We start from the raw sequence: 19,884 nt of genomic DNA, 5'->3' as shown, positions 1-19,884 counted from the left end.
AAAGAAGCAGGGATAGGAGCATCTCCTGGGGGAGAGAAGGGTCAACACCATCGTGGGTGGTACAGGAGTCATGGTGGTCGACTGCACACAAACCCATCAGGAACTGCGACCTCTTCTTGAGACTGCAGATGTAATTTCTGCTGAGGAGAGGGGACATAATACCCACAGAAGTCATTCCAGGGTTAAAAAATCAGGCCAGAAGTCCTGAGGGAAAGAACAGAATGATGTAGGATTCCATTTGGATCAGAACAGTCTCTTGGACCATGGAGAGGGGCCCTGAGAACTTCCAGCACATGAATATCTTTTCCAAAGCAAAGACAGAGTTTGACAGCTTAACCACTCACTGGGCATAGCTCCGGCAGCTGAAATAAGAGGCAGAGAGGCAACCAGAACACTTGCGCCAGGTTCCTCCCATCAGGGAGTCAGCCAAGCGTGACCAGGAAAGGGAGGGAAGGATCAATAAAAACTCCAACACGTTAACCAGTACTGAATTCTGAGACCTTTTATTTGTTTCCATGTAAATATGAATATTATTATTAGCTATATTATTAATATCAATATTAATACTCTCTGAGAGTCAAGAAAGTACTAAATACAAAACAAGGACTTAAAATAGGGGACCTGCCCAGTATGTTCAAGAACAAATTATGACTTAGATCAAGATTAGATCCCTTATGTCATTCCCTAAGGAGGAAGTCACTAAGTAACAATTGATAACTGGTCTTGAAGGACTCACCAAGAAGGCTGAGGAAAGACTGCTAGCTTGTCCAAGGGGGGAAAAAAACATATAGTAAAAGAAGTTACATATATGTGGACTCATAGCAACCAGTACACGGACACTCAGCATGCACTTTCGCGGTTGCCTATGAGCATTAAGATTCTAAAGTGATCGCTTAACCAGGGCGGAAAGCAGGGTTAAGAAATGGGGAATCATTTGCCCAGAGTCATTTGGCTAGTTAGTGACTGAGTCAAACTAGAATTCCAGTCTCCTGACTTCTCAATTCAGTTCTGTTTCCACAGAACTCTGCTGTGTCCAGAGAAGAGTTCATTGTCCCCTGGAAGGAATGACTCAAAGGGGACATGCCTGTTTTGAAGGAGAGGAGGTGGGGGAGTGAGTTTGCTCCATGGCAGGAACATCCCTGCGTGGCTGAAGGAGGCCAGCGAGGAACGAGCAGGCCAGGTGTGCCCACAGGGAGCAGGCATCTGTGGGTAGAGGCCATGCCACCGACGGCAAACAACCGCCAGAACAATTGTGTGTAGGCCTGGAATGTGCGTGTCCAGGTGAAATACAGTCAGAAGTTCCAAACGTAACAAAGTAAACATACATTTTCTTAAATATTATCTACAGTCATAAACGTTTACTTAGGAGATAACACTCAGTGAGTAATATCAGCTTTGCAGACCATAGTCAACATGCTCCTGTGTGTGCGTGTCTACACACACAGCTCCTCTGAGTAGTCAAGACAGATTTACAGAGCATCTTGCTCAGCATGGTTCGCGTAAACCATTTTTCCTGATGCCCGGTCCACAGTAGGCCCTCCCTAAATGTCTACCTGTGGTTATGGTTAGGATTACGTGAGGCCTTGGCCACCATCTAGACCTCGATCACTCGTACCTTTAGGCACAATTTCTCTTAGTTACCTTTTTCTTTTTACTGAGCACTTATTTATGTCTCCACAACAGACTAGGATAGAAAGGCAGGAAGATCTTTGGAGACAGGTCCTTTCAGATGAGATGGAAAGCTACGCTGAGCAGACATAAAAGTAATGAAATCTGAGCGAGACCATCTAGTGCAGGGGCAAACTGCCTGCCACCTTTCTGAACAGCCCGGAGGTGTCACTGCCTTGCAGCACAGGACAGTGACGGGGAGGACGCAGAACCATCCAGAGAAAGTCTGTGGCATTTTTGTGCGCTGTATTTAAAATGGCAGGGAAACACTGGCTCCTGTTAAAAAATAAAATGTTGGCCAGAATTTGAGAACCTACACAATCACGTGAAATTTGACTTATGAAAAATCCCACTGTCTACTATGCTGGCAGCCTGATCGGGAGGAGCATTTCCATGAAACATTAAGGGGTTGGCTGCTGGTGGGTCCCTCTAGTTTCGGGTATCGCTGGGACACCAGGGTGTTTCTACACAGAGATTATTGTTTTTCATAAGATACAGGGTGCGCTCAGTGTCTGTGACATGACTTTGCATGTGACCATGGAATTCGTCTGTGAAACTAGCCATGTGGCGTGTGCGTGTGCAAGGCATGGGGGTGAGTGTTTGTCAGCATAAGGAGGAGGACACATCCGTGTCCCTCTGGCAAACTGTGGCAAAGAGCGTGATTTCCTCCCCAGGCTACTTCGAGTCTTACTGACTTTTCCCCCGAGAGTTCCAGGTTCACTGCTCTCCCGTGCGCTCCAGCAAACCCTCTCGCTCTCCTGGGTCAGAGGATGCTTTTCCTCGGTTTTCCTTAATGGCCGATTTGATTTTTCCCCGTATCACATCACCGGGGTGGGCTTTTGAGAGAGAATTTCTATGTAGAACACTTGGCGGCTGGGAGAGTGGTAAAGAAAGCAAGCCCAGGGCACGGACTCAGCCTTAGCTGCCTCTCTCCGCCAAGTCCGGACAGCTGCTCGCAAGGTGATTTTCCTTCCGAACTTCACCAAACAAGAGGTATTCGGGCAACGATCAGACTGCAGCCAAGTCTACGCTGGAGAGGCAGCCCCGGCTATCAGGAGGAGGTCCACACTGTCTTCGGCAGACTCATCGCCCCCCTCCCGGGTCCTCCATGGGTTGACAGTGCCAGGTGTCAAGTGTCTAGCAAATGGTAGTCCAGTGTTTTTGTCAATACAGCAAGTTTATTACGACGGTTTCCTGCCCAGTGGAAACAGTGCGTCTTCGGGGGGAGGCGCCTACTTTCGCATCCCACAGAGGCACCCGGGAGGCGTGGGGGAGGAGGGCTGAGTCGTTTGGTAGATACGAGGATAAATAAAGTTCAATGATACATAAAATAAGTCTTAAATATCCCTGAGTAGGGGTAGGGGGGGTCTTCCAGTCACATCCTGTGTGGCCGTAGATGGGGCTGAGCTGGGACGACTCCTCCCCTCCCAAGGAAGAGTCCGTGTCCTGCCCACCCTCCGTGTAGCGTGTATGCTCGGCGCTGGCCTCCATGTGGGCGTCAGGTCCTCATTCGGCACAGAATCCCCCAGGATTTTGGTGAATGAGAATTAACTCCCCGCCATTCACCTGGATGTCTTCGTACGAGGTATTGTGGGTGGTCACATTCAAGTAGACTTTGTCCTTGTAAGCCAGAAAGGCCACGGTGACAGAGTTGACGAATGTGACTTTGCTCAGGGAGAAGAGGGATTCCAGGTTTCTCCGGTAATACAGGTTGAGGTTGATCTCCTGGGAGAAGTAGCCCTTTATGGAGATGAGATAAAACCCATCGCATTTGATGGGAATTGAGTTGTCTTGCACCGTCATGGTCTCCTCGCCTGGGGATGTGAGGAGGCAACCTTGGTCACTGTCACAGCCTAAGGGGGGTAAGACAAAAAGAAGAAGGAAAAAAGAATGATTCCTTAGCACAGCTTTGGACAACAACCTTCCAGCATGTCTAGAAACATATGAAGAGACAGCAATAGGGAGAGACTTTGAGGAGGATGAGAGGAAGCGAGCACCGTGCTTTGTCTGTGGAATGGAGGAGAGCACAGCTAGTGCTAGTGCCCAAGAGAGTTCCCGATGGGGCTGGGATTCAAGAGCTGAGGGATTAAAGCAATTGGTAGTCGTTGCAACAGACCTGTGGCAAGAAATGGAGCTTGCAGGTGCCCCAGATTTTCAAAACCAGGAGGGACTGGCAACTTCAGGATTTTCTTTCTTGCTCAGTGGCTCTGAGAGCAAAGGGGGGTGGGAGGGCCACTTGCCAGGTCCCGTGCACCCTCTCCATGCAAAGCCCTGGCTTCGAGCTCTTCCTATTTTCTCTCCATCTGACTGTGAAATGCACATTTTTCACACACCAGAGGCACTGGGCTTCTGAACAGAACTGAGTGTCCTTTGCCAGCAGCCACTAAAGCTGAATCATGCTACTGTGTGCAGAATGTCAGTGATCTCAGAGTCTGCTCAGTAAGAAGAAGGAGACAGCGCTCGGGAACACAGGCCTGCCTCTCCTTTTGACTTTGTGTTGCTAGTTTCCCCTGGAATGTGCCTTGGGGAGAACTGCTTCCACCAGAGAAGGAAAAGGAAGAGGAGGAGGAAGAGGAGGATGCAGAGTAATGACTTTGGTAACCTTGCGTGGAGCCATTCATTCCAAGTGTAAGCCAAAAAGTCTAAATCTCTTTTCTCTTTCATCAGCTCCGTCATGGCTGAGCAGCCACATCTCAGAGTTCCCACTGTGGCTCATGTCCCCACTGCTGGACACAACTCAGTAATTCTTGCTTTGTACCAGGCCCAGGGGACATGCTTGGAATTGAAGAGGAAGACCACTTATGGAGGGCAAGACATACATTCCTCGGGCTCAGGAGAACGTAGACACCAATGAATAGCCTTGAGGAAACTACCGGTGGGCATCCTAGTGTTAATCATGGGTCTGAGCCACGCTCTCCCGGTAGTTAGTGAGAGCTGGGTCCCAACTCTCATTAAGGTAAAAACCTTGTCCTATACTGGAAATGGTGTGTCTCACAGACCATCTTGTAAGAAGTAAAGCCTTAGTTTCCTTACCTAAAAAATAAGAATAATTCTTACCCAGATGGTTCCTGGAAGGATTAGTGAGGCAGCTACAAGAATTCATTCATACAGTGGCAAGCAGATTTGGTAACTAAGGACTCCCCCTTTTTTTCCTTTCTACACCTTCTTTGTCCCCAACAAACACAACATGCAGGGTCCAGCAATTCCAGGATGTAATGCTTCCCTGAGAAAGGGTGAGACGCTGGGTTGTGGAGGAAGTGAAGGGACCGGAGAGGAGATTCTTTTAAAAAAGGAAACTTTCAACAGTACTTACTGGTAAACTGTGCTCTGATCCTTTGAACTGGAGGATACTGAGGTGGCACCTGAAGGAGGAAAAAGAACATGCTTTTAGGAAAATAAAATAGTGAACGAACGGAGTCGACAAGTCCTGTTCTATGACACAGGGGTGTAGTAGCCTAGAGAGGGAGCAACTTGCCGAAGACTTGGTTTTTTTCCATGAAGATTAGGCCCAGGCTGCCTCCTGGGTGCTCCCGCCCCGCCCCCGGCTTCTCTGCAATGGTTCTTAAGATAAGTCAGGAGTGTTCTGTTCTTCCGTGCATGCGAGCAGCTGAGGTCTGTGCTCGTCCCTGCCCAACTTTCCTTTGGCACACGGTTTTGGCTCACTGAGTCCCAACTTCCCGTTTCAGATACCAGAGCATTTGATAGTCATCTCGTCAAGAAACTCACTCAGTTGCACAGATCCATCCCCTCGTGGAGAAGGCCGGGACCAATCAGTCCACCGTGGCCACGGACTCCCAGAATGCACTGGGAGTGACTCCCGGCTGTAACGCAGAGGTCACGGTGTTTTATATTCAGGGCGCACAGGCCATAAAAACTGATCTAACCCTTCAGAGTTCAGGGCATGCAAGTGTAGCTTTTTTTAACGTTGGGTTTTTCCCTTCTCTTTAACAGCTTGGAAAAACTCGAACTTGAACCCAGAGAGTATTCCCCAGCAAGCAGGACGAGAGGAAGTCTGCTGGATAAAGTATTGCAGTTAATTGATAGTGAAAAGAACAAACAGGTTCAATATAAGGAGCCAACTCCAAAATATATAAAGTGAAACAAAGCAAAAAAAGCGGGATTATGCATGAAGTACATTACTATGTATTAACAAAATAAAAGCGATGCCGGCGTGGGCGCTGAATCTATCCGAAAGGACACACAAAACACTGCTCGCAAATGTCACCTCTGGAGAAAGGAACGGAAAGCCTAAGGTCAAGACCAGGAAGGACCCTCACTTTTCATGGTCTACTGTTATATTTTTTAAAATTTTGCGCCACGAGCTTCGGTCACCTACTGAAGAAGGACATGGAAATAAAACACTGCCTCCTGCTCCTGCCGAGAGCAACAGCTCTTTCCACAGGACGTGGTTTGGCTAGAGGTCCCGACGGGAGGGAGGCGAGGGAGGCGTGGGGAGGACTTTGTTTTCATGCCCTGGGGCGCGGAATCCCCGCCTCCCACTCCCTGGCGCGCACCAGTAGCTGCAGTCGAGTGGATTCCTCTGGCGACTGCCCACAGGCGTGAGGAATCCCCTGCTTCCCGAGGGAATCACAGCACAAGCCTCACCAAGCTGAAACCCGGAGGTGGCAGAGGCGGAAGGAGAGACGCCTGGAGCCCTGCCAGTTCAGGGAGGAGCACATGCGGCGAGGTGTTCACTCGGGGTGGCTTGAGATGATAAGCCTTTGGCTCTCTCCCCTTTCTGAACTGTGTGCTGGGGCTGAATGGGTATCCTTGGGGCAGCGTTCTGGAAGAAGGCCCCTTAGAAGGCATTGTACCCTATCACCCCAATCCCCCGGCACAAATAAATGCCCCGCTGTTCTCCGAGCAAGTCGGTCGCAGCCTGTGTGGCCACCTCGTTCCAGTCGGAGAGTGGCTTGGCCAGAGGTAACCTGGGTTCTAACCGGGCCAGGCAGGAGTGTCATCTTAGGCAAGTTTCCAGACGGCTCGAGACATCAGTCTTCTCATCTTTTAACAATTACTGGAAGATCAAGGCATCCCTTCCAGCACTAACTCATGATCCAGGTTTCTGCAGCTGCAGCCCCAAGCCAATGTTAATACAAGAGGAGAAACAAAAAGGAGACCTTCTGGTGCCCAGACTGATGTCAAGCCCTCTGATCTCCAAGCCCTCGCGATCGGACCGTACGACTGAAGCAAAATCTCCAAACGGTTTCCGCAATGTAAAGACCTCTCCCGTCGTTCCGAAGCTCCCTGACAACATAAGGGTGGCAGTGACCCAGGGGACGTCCTCTGACACCCAGATGCCGAGAGGCTGCCAGGAAGGCACACGTGACTTCCTCTCTCAGTGGAGCTACCGGAACTCCAGCCTGAGGCTCTGTGTTCCTTCTCCCGGAGGTCAGCTGGTGTCGGAAACAGGCGCATTCCCAGAAATCTCCAGCGTCGGTCCCGGGGAGTCCAGGCACTGTTGTGAAACCACCTTGGTGGCCCTTGCTCTCGCTCCCGGCCCCTCCGCACCTTCCCCCGCAGCCCGCACACCCAGCGACTTCGTGCTGACTCCCCCACCGCCCGGAAACACCCCCACAACACCCCATTCAAGGTCCCCCCGGCCTGGCTCCCACCTCCCGATCAAACTCGACTGCCACACATACCCTTCCTCTGTCAGCCATTGGCTCTAATGTCTTTGTCCTCGCTCGGAGCCTGGAGGGTGTAGGCTTGAGGGTCGTACTCGGTTCGAACTGGGGCTCCTCTGGTTTTGAGAATTCGGAAACACTATATGCCATCCCTGAGCTTTCGCTCCTGTGTCTGCCACAGCAAGGCCCCTGTCATCGGGATATTCCCAGGAGGTGACTGCGCAGTTGCGATCAGAGAACACACGTGAAAGCACCGAGCGGTCGCCCCGGTGCATGGCGAGCTTTCGAAAATACTCGCTTCCTTTGTTCCAGGCAACGAGAATGTCCCTCCGTCTGCGGGGACTCTGTCGTTCCTGTTCCCTCGGCTTCACTTATGACCTCAGGCCCAGGAGGGAAACTGGAACTCTGGGCCGTCCCTCTGCCCTCTCCTGGCGAGGTCGTGGTGAGAACACCGCCGGCCGACCTGCTGTCGGCCCCAACTTCTCCTCTCCTCCCAGCTGGGCGCTGCAGCGGCCCTGGGAACGGAATACTAACCACACCTTCCTCCTCACTCTGCACTGGAATGGAGTGGGGGGAGGTGGGGTGCTTGTGTGCCAGGGAGAAAATCGTACTGGGATGGAGGGCTGGAGCTGAACCCCTTCCCTTCCGTGGGCCCCCATTTCTTCATCTGGAAAACTCGAGGGTCCATGAGAAGATGACTCCTCGGGCACGTGTGCTTCCGAAACTGTCTCATTCAAACTCCGGGACCCCGCTTCTGGAGTGCAGATCCGCAGCAGTCCGACTGACCGTTGATATTTGCCATTTCCCTAGTGTCTGCAGAAGATCGGAGGATCTTGCTTTGTGTGCTAGAAAGACAACCACGTCTGTGCGGGGGTAAAATAGATATCTTCTGGTATTCACCCTTACGAAAGTATTTGTCTGCGGGTCCAGGGTTCATGTGAATTATTTCCATGATCAATACCGAACACAATGAAAATATTGTGTTTTAGATAGTTGTCAAACTATTTGGATGTATCTCAAAATACCGCAGAGGTCCTCCGGAAAAGATCTCCTCGGCCAGCCCCGGGAGGTGGCCTCTGTGGTGCAGTTTGGAAAAACCTGCAGCCAGGCTCCGATTGGGTGCCACTGGCCGGGCCCGGGGAGGCAGGCCCATGGACAAGCACAAAGCAGGCGGCATGCAGGCGCTGCAAGGAAGAGACAGACGCAGGCCCTTTTCTGGCCTCCCTCAGCACCTGGACCACTGAGCTGTCTGAGAACAGCCTATGCCCAGCAGCCTGCACCGTGTTCCCCCAGAATGGCGATGCTTGTCCCAAGAGCTCACCTTTGGAGAGAGTTTCTAATTCTGACTTGGGGGGATGTGGCATAAGGCTGCCATCCTTACACTCGCCTGACATTTGTCCTGGAGCGATGGATCACAGGCAGGAGGGAAGGAGGCTCAATAAGCATGGAACCAGGACACGGACTCCACATTCGCCCTGTGGGCCTTGCCTGCCTGTCCTCGCTTGGTACCCGGCCGCAACGTCCACGTCTCAGGTGGGAGTGGGGTAGGGCGGGGGTGAGAGGAGAGGGGGGGGGGAGGGAAAGCAGATCTCTGCTGGGGACTCCCCAGGTCACCACGCCTCCCCCGCCTTGGGCGCCATGTCAATCGGAGGAGACTTGCGAGATCATGAGAGCACACCCCACAAGCTCTCAGGGTGCATCTCCCGGAGCCTCTGAGGGAAGGCGGGATTTCCTTTACGCAGCCATCGCAAGCGGCAGGGAAGCGAGAGCCTCGTCCTGGGGAAGTCGGCGTGTGCTCGGCAGAAGCAGACTCCGTACGGAGAAGAAGGCCCTCACTTCTGCTCAGGGGACCTCGGAGCCCCATGCAGAGGCGGTACCAGGAAGAACAGGCCAAAACCAGTCCTCCGCCCAAGGGGCCTCCCATGTTCAGAGAAACCTTCCCCAGAAGTGGAATGTCTTCAACACAAAGGCGTGTGGCTTGAGAACCTCACTGAATAAAAGAGGCTTTTGGGATTTAACGAACACAAAGAAAAGGAATTTCAATCATCATCCCAAATTTTCATCTTTCTCCTTCCCCACCCTTCCCCATGGCCACCAACACCTTTGTGCTGTGAGCTCTCTCTTAGCCGTCATTGACTTCTCCACTGCATGGTCCACATGACATCCTAGCATAGCCTCCCCCCTCTAAACTCTTCCACTCTTCTTGTCAAAGTCAGCAATGGCTGCCCCACAGAGAGGCCACTATTCACCGACCCCGTCCTCTCTATCTCAGAGAACAAGGACTGCGGTGTCATTGTCCCAATTCCTTAGCAATGGACAGATTCCCAAGAGGCATCTCAGGCCTTTGCGTGAACAACCAGATGACCCCAAAGCATCCCTGTGACATGAACACGCCTGCAAAATTATGTGATTGACCAAATGCAACCAACTTTGTGTAGCATCGAGGGGAAGATTTCTCTCAGATCTGGGTTTCCCTTTCCACATGGACTGGGGAAGTCCTCAAAGCACAGCGACAGAGGCATCTGCCAAAACATTTCTAAGAACTCACTTCCTCACCTCGGTGGCTGGGTGAGTCTGCACCATAACATCCTTGTAGCAGCTTAGTTTCTAAGCAACTGGGAGGGTCGGTTGACAATGCACCCATTGTATTATCATAAATCTTCACCTGCCTCAAACATGGCAGCGTTCAGCAGGTAAATGCCTGCGGGGCTAAGGTGGAACTGAGCCCCTTAGACTACGCCTGGGCCTTACCTGGTGACTTCCTAATTGCATGGTGTCTGACACTGGCTCTGACCAACACCACACATTGCTCGGGTTTTTAAAAATTGTCCCTGAGCACAAAGGGAACTGCAGAATTACTGTAATCAGTATCTCTCTACTTGGGTCACTCATTCCCCATCTCATTTGCTGTGCGAAAAGGAGAGGCGAAGCCTTGGAGAGGCGACCTAGAGGCAGGGACCAGACATTGGGGCTGGGAATCGAGGCCTCTGGGTCTGGCCTTGGGCCAGAACATGTCCTTTCCCTTCCTCAATGTCCCATCGCCTCATCTCGACATCCAACCGCAACTGCGATGGTGGGATAGACAGCATCTCAGGACCCTTCTGTATCACAGATGGAGCGAATCACAACACCCCAAAAAGAAACCTCAGGGGGTTGGGTGAACGGAAGACCTTTTCAACACAACAAACCCTCTGCTGTCCGGGAAGGAGCAGAACCTCCTTTTGTCCCTCCACCCCCAGCTCCGCTGATGATTAATGAACAATCAAGAGTGTCTCTAGTGTCGCTGGTGTAACGAAGCTCTTAATAACCCTGAACCTGTGCTCTGACGGGAGCTGAGGTTGGTGAGTACTAAAAATCATCACAGAGTCGCAGTGGGAAGACGATGGTGGCAGCGACAATAATGACAATGACGTTTATAACCAAAGCCTTCCTGACACACGCAAAGGAGAAACAAGGTGCCTAATGCAAAAGAAACATAGGCTCACTTTATGATATCAGTCAGGAAACTAGGCATTGAAGCTGGTGGCTAGCTTTCTGTGAAACTTCTCACCGAAGGCTTGGACTCTAGCTGGTTGTCCAGTGCATGTCACACCCTGTGTTATTGCTTCTTTACCTGTCTTCTTGCAACATGAGGCTAGACACTCTGGGAGGGCAAGGAAGACCATATGTTGCTCACCAATGTCCCCCCGTGTCTGACAGGTAACCAATGCTACACAGATGCTGTTGAGTAAGTAAATGAATTTTTACTTATTTTGGTTTGTAGTGAGTTTAATAGTGTCTCCCCCAAAATTCACATCCACCTGGACCCTCAGGACAAGCCTTTATTTGGAAACGAGGTCTGTGCATATGTAATTAGTTTAGTTCATATAAAGTCCACTAGATTAGGATGGGCCCTAAATCCAATGTGAACTCTATCCCTAAACAAAGAGGAGAAGACACAGAATACCCAGGGAAGATGTTCGCGTGAAGATGGAGGCAGAGACGGGGGTGACGTGGCTGCAAGCCAAGCGCTGCCGCAAGCCAGCAGAGGCCAGAGAGAGGCAAGGAAGGATTCTTCCACGGAGCCTTCGGGGGGAGCATGGCCCTGCCAACCCTCTGATTTTGAACTTCTCTCCTCCAGAGCTATGAAACAACAAATCTCTGTTGCTTTAAGGTGCCTAGTTTGGGTACATGGTTGTGGCAGCTCTTGGAAATTAATACGTGGTTTTATAGATATTTGTATAGAGCGTGCAAACCACACTAGCACATGAAAGTAGGTCTTTGCATCAGAGCCTGATAGAACTGGAAAGGTCTCGGGGAATGACAGTCTAAGCCTCTTATTGTTAAAAAAAAAAAAAAAAAGGAAAATAAAGCTCAGAGAGAATAAATGATGAGATGCGTCCCATTTCTCTTCCAAGAACGTATCACATACGCTTTGCTCCGCTTTTAAAAACAATCCCTAAGGTTTTCTGTAATTGTTAAAGCCTCATGGATTAGGTTATCTACATTTGTAAGTACATTTAAATCTCTCAGAATCTTTCTTCACTCCCTATCAGGTCATAAATCTCCCCAAGTTGCCTTCAAATACAACTACTGGCAGAAAAAGAAAATAGATTTTAAAACAGCCAGCCAAAATTCTTAAAGCATAGAATCATGAAGTCATGGCCGAGGGGAATGGGAAGAGACAGGACTAGCATGCAGACCTAGTCTTCATGTCCAGCCCTGCTTGACCTTTCGACACCAGCCTGGACAGGTCTGGACCACCTCCAAGTTCCTCCCTGTAAAACTGCACATGAGTGTCTGTCCTCCTCCAAGGTCACGGTGAAGAAGTAAGAACAAAAGTGGGGAAAAGATCTGCAAAAGTGAGAGACCGTTGTTGCAGGTGACACCAGGTGTGATACCCCTCAATTCCCCCCCCAGAGGGGTTCCTAGTCTTCTTGAACCATGTATGGGACCAGATGAAGACCTTCAGGGGCCTTGGAAGCTAAAAACATTAAGTACTCAACACACAAGTAATTCAAAATCTATTTTACATTACTGAACTGGAAACTAGGTGTTTGTTTCACAGCTTATTCCCTTTTTTTAAAGATTGGACTGTTGTTTAAGATTTTATTTATTTATTTTTAGAGAGGAAAGGGAAGGAGAAAGAGAGAGAGAGAGAAACATCAATGTGTGGTTGCTGGGGGCCGTGGCCTGCAACCCAGGCTTGTGCCCTGATTGGGAATCGAACCTGAGATGCTATGGTTTGCAGCCCGAGTTCAATCCACTGAGCTACGCCATTCAGGGCTACAGCTTATTCTATAACCCCAAAAGGTTTTCATACTTGCCCTTAACAAAGTCCTCAGATTCTCATTAATCATTTTTGTCATGTTAATTGTCACTTTCCTTCTGGCCTTTGCAAGTTCCCTGGTCACCTACAGGGAAGCCCAGCCCTGAGGTCCCATCCCTGAAATGTCACGGGGGCCCCCTCAGTCCCCTACCTAGACAATGCAACACTTCAGGAATGAGGTTTTCCACCCACAGGCCCTTATTAAATTAGTACTGAAGGAATTCAAGTGTGGGCCCAGTGTCCTTTTCCTGTCTGTCGGAGTGTGTTCTTTGATAACATGCCATAGCAGGTACATGTTATCAAAGCTAGAAAAAACTATACAAATTAATAACCCACCTAAGGTGCATGTCAGAATAAAGGTTCTACTGAAAAGAAAAAAAATTAATTACAGTAATCTCCCCTTATCTGTTGGGGATATGTTCCAAGACTCCCAGGGGATGCCTGAAACCTCAGATGGGGTGGTGCCAAACCCTATACATACTATGTTTATCCTGCTGCTATCCCTGTTATTGCACACCTATTCACCGCACGGCTGCGGTGATGCTGAACAAGGCGATGATCCGCACCCCACCCCCACCCCCAGCTGGACCCGCTGGGATTTTGTCACACTAGTCAGAAAGGTGCACCGTTTAAAACTTAGGAATCATTTCTTTCTGGAATTTTTCCTTTAGTATTTTTAGACCACGGTTGAACTTGGGTAACTGAAACCACAGAAAGCGGAACAGCGTGAGGAGGTGGGGGCAGGGCTGGGGGTGACTATGTCCCCGCCACAGTCCAGTGTCTCCAGAACTGGGAAGCAGGTCACACCCTTCTCCGAGATACAACGGTCTGCCCTGCTTCGCAGCCCAGTCATTGGAGAATGGATGGGGGGAGGCCCTGGCCGGTGTGGCTCAGTAGGTGGGCTTCATCCTGCAAACAGAAAGCTCTCTCATTCGCAGTCCTGCTCAGGGCCCATGCCTGAGCTGCAGACCAGGTCCCGGGTTGGGGTGTGTGCAAGAGGCAGCCCATCCCTTTCTCTCTCCCTCTTTTCCTCTCTCTCTAAAAATAAGTAAATGAAATCTTTAAAAAAGAAAAGAAAGGAAAGAGGTGGGGGAGGTGAACCTAGTAACACTTGATACCCTAATAAATTCTCCCCTTTGTTCTTTCTGTGTTCCCTAAGGCAGCATGAACTTTCTTCATCGGAGGTCTGTATTCAAAACCACTGGAATCATTCCAAAGATTGTTTCTTATCCTGAAAACTACAGTCAAGGAAGCCAGAGCCCATGCAGTGGAGGTTAGCCCACATTAGGGTACACTTTCTGAGATTTGAGGTGGGGTGGGTGTGTGTCCGCACCCACGCCGGCGCCGCCGCATACGCGTCTCAGCGGTGACACACTTTGGGAAGCGTGTCCGTGAATAATCGTAATCGTCTCGGCATTTCCAAAGCTCTGCACCACGACTGCTCCTCACATCAACCGAATTCCAGTTTCGAAAAGTGATTCAACTGACACTCAGGGAATTTCGGGGAATTTACGTTGAAGACCGGACTGCACCGGAGCCTCCCGGTTCCCAGCCCCGCGTGCTCCCCTCTGCCTCGGCGACCCCCTCGGAGCTCTGAGCAGGTGTTCTGCACTCGGGTACAAGGAAGTGTTTAATTCCCTCATTCAGAAAGATCTGGCAATCAAAAGTACGGTGGCTACGAAGAAAATACACGAGCCATAGGATGTCTGGGAAGCTGATTCATCCTAACACCGCCCTACGCTTCGTCTGTGACCCTGTTATGTCTCTTCATTCACTAAATACTCGTGAGCCTGTAGGTGGCTCCTCTCGCCTAAGTGACTCCAGGACACTAACGTTCCTTTCCCATGGACGCAGAGTCCCCGACGTGGGTGGAGGGCACAGGTTCCCTGGAGGGAGGGGCGCAGCAGTGATGGCTGTTAAAAGACAAGGCTGGAAGGGCGGGCGGCCAGCCAGCGCCGAGGGGGGGGCTGGGGTGAGGTCGGAGCAATGGGATCCGGAGATCACATCCCTGCGTCTCTAGCGAGAGCCTCGCTGCTCAACCCCCACCTCTCCTGTGTGTGTTTCCAGACACAGAGTCCGGCACAAAGAACACCCCTTTTTTTATTACACAATCTTTTATGACGAAATCATAAGCATGTGACTCTGTGACATAACACTGTCCCACTCAGACACACCCTGTGATAGTTTAGGTGAAATGTTCAAATGAAAACTATCGATTATTACGCCCATACTCTTACCCTACCAACAACACGCAAGCAGGCGTTATTTCTGCCGGCCCCTGTATGGGGGACCCATGCCACAGTTCCCAGCACGATCCCTGCACAGATTCTTCTGTCCTGTCTTGAGTACTTGGGTCTGCACCTGTATCAAAATTTTCCATCTACAAAATATCGTCGCTGTGGGAGCAATCTGAGGCCCCGCTGCCAGTGTCCATCCTCTTACACCAGAGCCAGCACTTAGCTGCCGGAGAAAAGTTTTCTTCTCTGAACTCCGGAGGAAAGAGAGCCAACGCTCCTTAAGCCACCCGACGTTCGTTTTACTGTGGCGCCCTCTAGCGCCGCATGAGGTCAGACTCACTTTCTAGCCAGAGACGCACGTAGACCACAGAAGAGAAGCGAAATTTGGAAAAGCAGTCATTTGGGTAATTTTTTTCCCGTGTTTCCTTTTGCATAGAGTGGAAACAAGTGTGTTGCCCTAGCCTGAGTCACAAGGCCCTTTTCCAGTCTTATCTTCCGCCTTGTCGCCCGGGAACACGCAACTTCAACCCTTCCCAGCCGCTTGCTGCTCCGCCCAGAAAGCCCTCTACCGCCTCCCCCCCCCCCCACCCCCACCCCCCGCCCCCTGTCCCTCTGGCCTGTTTGAAGACTTTCTACTCCTCCTTCTAGCATCAGCTGAAGCATCACTTCCTCCCCAGCTCTTGGCCCCTCTGACACTCTGTTTCCTTACCTGTGAGTAGACCACCTTGAACGTCTGCTCAAACTCCAGTGATTCCCTGCGCTGTTGTTAGTACCTCCTTTAAGAGCCTCCAAACACTGAATGACAAATCAGTTCAATACTTCAGATGCCCCTCTGTAATTCTCATAGGCCCGCTTATGAAATGTAAATCCAGTTGCATTGAAAATCACTTAGTTGCATTTCTGTCATTTTTAAAAATAATAATAATAATAATAATTTCTAAGAATTTGTTAGATTACATGGGAACACACTTAAGTTGAGTAATCTGAGATAAGAGTTTTAGGCAAAAGAAAAAGACTTTTTTTTTCTCCCTAAATGATACAAACAGCAGTCCAAGTTACAGCCTGAAACGTCACCATGAGACTGTCATGTCTAATTCTGACCATCACAAATGATAAACTCACTTTCCGAGTTCTTCTACTTCTGTTTTTCCCGGCAGTCAAAATGATGAGCGTGTAAACCTTGAACTATGAGATTTCCTGAAGAATTGCCACTAAAAGCACTCACACCGACAGATACGCTGCTGTGAGAGGGGGACCCAGACCCTGGAAAGACCTGGCTCCAGCAGCCCCAGTACACAGACCTGGTTTCCTGCCGCCGTCCCCAGCTGACATGCCAGGGAAGGCTGGCAGCTTAATGCTTTAAGCAGCAGCCCCGATAAATGTCCAAACCGAGTGGACTGTTTTCAGTGACAGAAGCACCCAATGGTATGATTTGTACCATAGATATTCTTCTAGCACCCACTTCTTTCTTCCTTCTAAATACGGTGTTTTGCTAAAGCCAGAATGGGTTGTTTAGATATGTAGCTAGCAGATAAATAAATACAAATTACTAACACATGTGCAAACTGGATTTCCTCCAATCCCTCCTTAAGAACACAGACACAGAAATTAGCTCAGACACAGAAATCTGCTTGCTTACATTTTGTATTTCTCAAAATCTCATATCTATGACTATATGTGTAAAGCACATACTTATAGGACATTAAACCGGAAGAGATCTTTCTGGTCATTTGATCCAACTGCTTACACGGGAGGAAAACCAAAGCCCCAAGGGGGAGGTGCCGCACAAGAGTGGGAAAGTTCTCTCTTTTCTTTTCTGACACCCCAAAACGAGAACTTCTGCTTTGCACATAAGTTAACCTGATGTCACAGAATGGTGAGGGGAAGGTGGCTGCCAAGGGAGGTGACAGTCACATCTGTGTTCACACAGAGCCGTCTGTGCCAACAATTCTTTTACAAGGCGAAAGTCAAACCTAAAACATGAAGGGAAAGTATGGTGATTCACCGACTACCTTTCTCCTACAATGAAAAAAAAATATCCAGCTCCCCTGGGTAATGGACAAGCGCTTGAGCTCTCCTTCACACCCGGTACCGGCCGCTGCAAGATCGGTCTGTACAAATAGGCGGGGTTTGTGCATCACCATCCATCCCATCGTTCAACCCAACTTCCAAACAGTTTTATCAGTGAGTTGCCTCTTTTTCAACAGCTACTCTGCATCCTTTTCTCGTAATGTGTCTCCCTCTCTCTCTCTCTCTCTCACACACACACATACACACACACAGACACACACACACACACACACACACACACACACACAACAGCCACCACCATCCCATCAAGCTTCAGGGAGAATACACACGGTCTATCTGTGCCATCTTTCTCCTTAATAAAGTACAAGAAATTAAAATGTTAGGACCCACTGCCCTGCGTCCTGGGACAGTATAAGAAATCATGTTAGCTAAAACAGTCTAGCTAAAAAAAAAACACAGCATTTAAAGTCAGTGTCAAGTGAAGAACTGCAACATCTGTGCTCCCAAGCCTCTGTATCCAGGACACACGGAAGCACGTTTCCTGAGCCAACAGCTCTGTAGCACCTCCTGTGTCTTTGCTCCCGAGTCTTTTGCCAGGATCTGAGACTTCCCAGTGAATCCCCGCATCCTGGAAACCGGCACTGCGCTCTCCGTCAAGGCTCGGTCCCAGAGCTGCTGGGCGACTGGCCGGGAAGGATCCTTCTCCTTCCCAGCATCCCCTGGACCTTGAGAGTCCGCAGCAGCCCTGCCACCAGCGGTCTAACCATCCATTGCCCCTTTTGCTCCATCCTGCCCAGAGCCCTTGTTGAGCCTTGACAAGTGCAGGGGTGGGGGCAGGCACCTGTCCTGGCTTTTCGTCGTCACAGCATAAGGAAATCCGTACCGCAGTGGTGGTTTGAAAAAGCATGCTCAGGGCTCCCAGACCTGCTACACGCACTCAGCTGTTCTATTTTTGGTTACACTCTTTGTTTTCTTCTCGGAAGTGCCTGATTCCGGTCTGTGCCTCAGGCACCTTGCCATGGACACACTGCGCCGTCCCCACACCCGAGAGAGAAGGAAAGGTGCGATGGGATGGGGACAGGAGGAGCGTGGCGTGGTGCTCGCCGGGCTGCAGACGGGAGCATGACAGCAGCTCCGCTTCTGGAATTTGGGGACACAAGTCCTCTCTGCAGTGCCGTGAACCTAACCACACCCCCCACCAGCCTCTCTGCATGAAAAACCCCGTTTCCGGCAGGCAAAGGCAAGCCGAGGCATCTGCTAGAACTCCGCTCATCCCATCCCGGTCTCTTTGAGGTACCCAGCCTCTGGCCTGTCCATCAGAAAGAAAGTTCCTATCGTCTAGTCTTTACCAGGGACAGTTCTCTAAGCCAAAGCAACCTGCCAGGGAACCGAGAATGACCAGTCTAGCCCCAGTAAGGAGCAGGGGCAGGTTATACATGTATTTTCAGTGGAGCTGCCTGCAGTCAAAAACAGCCTTAAAGACCTCATAATGTTTGCAGGTGTGAACAAGTAAATAAGGAAAGTTAATGTCAAAGGGACCAGAATAAGAAGAAGGAGAAACGGAAGGAATCTCTTCAGTACATGGGGGAAATACTAGGAAAATGATCACCCACCACACCATGTATTGGACCAGATGGCAAACAGGCACGGTGATGCCCGTACGCTGTGACCGGCAGAGAAAGGCTGGGAGAACCAATGTCAGATTCAGCGGCTGGGGCAGATGTTCAGCCATGTGTGCGCACACACGTGAACACACACATTCTGCCTTTGACAGGCACAGGTTAGCTGTTTAGGAGAACGTAATAGTGATACCTTCAGCGTTCTTTACAAAGCAGAAGCGAACGCCCCCGAGCCTCTGTGGGCGGGTGGAATTGAGCTCATTCTTATTTCCTTTTTATTTTAATTCCCTGATCAGACACTCGCTGGCAGAATAGGTAAACCAAGGTATACCAGTGACGCGAAGCTTCCAAGTGACGGCTCGGGAAACGGCACCAGGATTCTTGCACTGCCGAGCGACACAGACCGATCCAGAAGCAGCGCCTCTGCCCCACCTCCCCTGTGCCCCACCACGGCCACTGCTGAGAAAAGGGAAGGAAAAAGGAGACCAGAGGGGGCTGTTTAACCACACTCTACATTCCCCGGGAGGCAAGGAAAAGAAAACCTAACAATCTGGTGACCAGATTATGTGCAGGGGACGCTTCGCTGCTACTGCTGCCGCTGGAGTGGCCGTCGTCCCGAGCATGTGGAGACAAGATGCCCGTGTGCATCTTACCTGGGGAGCATAGACGTGCAGGCAGATGTAGGTGAGACAGAGGAGCAGCCCCAGCCCCTGGACCACGGCAGCCACCAGCAAGAGCTTGTTTGTCGGGAATCGCCGCCCTGGTGTGCTTCTCACATTCTCATTCAGGGCTTGGACCCCTTCCATCTTCGCAATCCGGATGCAGGAAAGATGAAAACCGAGCCAAGGGGAGATCTGGGGGAGACAGGGTCCTCTCCGCAGCCAAGAAGGAGAGGATCACGAAACGAAGCGGGTCGATCAGAAAATCCGCAGAGGTCCCAGGACCAGAGATAAGAGGCAATTGAAAGCGCAGAGCGGACTCTCTCGGTTTTAACGCTGCAGGCAGGCGGGGAACTTCTTTGTGACTAATCTGAATTTCCCCTTTACTTTCTTTCTTTTTTTTTTTTTTTCTTCTCTGGGCTAACAGGGAGTTAGTTGTTTTTGTGGCATTCCAGTTCTGATTTGAGTGATGTGAGATGACAGTCATAAAAGAATGCTGTTTTCTTAATTTCTCATTGCACCGGTAACCAAATTGTGGGCCACTTCTAAGATAAAAATCAGCATCCGTTCCTGTAGGAGCTCCTGTATCCCACCCCCTGAGGTGTCCTTACATCCCAGAAGAGATTTAGGGAGAATGCTGGGAACTGAGCATCGAAGCCGTTCTACAGATTTTGGAGGGTGGGTGGGGGGCACACACAAATCATTTTCAAAGTGGAAAAAAGAGAGAAAAGAACA

General features: G+C 50.3%; 1 protein-coding gene across 1 annotated transcript; it reads right to left on the bottom strand.

Moving 5' to 3' along the window:
• Positions 1-538: 538 nt before the first annotated feature.
• Positions 539-19,463, bottom strand: TNFSF4 (TNF superfamily member 4). The gene is made up of 3 exons (XM_028531027.2): positions 19,144-19,463; positions 4,982-5,030; positions 539-3,521 (listed from the first exon to the last, which is right to left on the bottom strand). Exons 1-3 carry the CDS (start codon positions 19,294-19,296, stop codon positions 3,175-3,177), a joined length of 549 nt encoding a protein of 182 aa, XP_028386828.1. The 5' UTR covers positions 19,297-19,463; the 3' UTR covers positions 539-3,174.
• Positions 19,464-19,884: the final 421 nt, after the last annotated feature.

Source organism: Phyllostomus discolor, chromosome 14 (genome assembly GCF_004126475.2).
Source record: "Phyllostomus discolor isolate MPI-MPIP mPhyDis1 chromosome 14, mPhyDis1.pri.v3, whole genome shotgun sequence".
NCBI classification, from domain to species: Eukaryota; Metazoa; Chordata; class Mammalia; order Chiroptera; family Phyllostomidae; genus Phyllostomus; species Phyllostomus discolor.
Note: the sequence above shows the minus strand (reverse complement) of the source record. Positions and strands in the feature narration are given on the sequence as shown.

What these genes read in the sequence shown, in the direction of transcription:
- TNFSF4 (XM_028531027.2), bottom strand. Translation starts at nt 19,296, where the DNA reads ATGGAAGGGGTCCAAGCCCTGAATGAGAATGTGAGAAGCACACCAGGG. An exon ending in TGCACGTCTATGCTCCCCAG is followed by an intron (nt 5,031 to 19,143) that starts GTAAGATGCACA and finishes TTCCTCCTTCAG; the next exon opens with GTGCCACCTCAGTATCCTCC. An exon ending in GATCAGAGCACAGTTTACCA is followed by an intron (nt 3,522 to 4,981) that starts GTAAGTACTGTT and finishes TACCCCCCTTAG; the next exon opens with GCTGTGACAGTGACCAAGGT.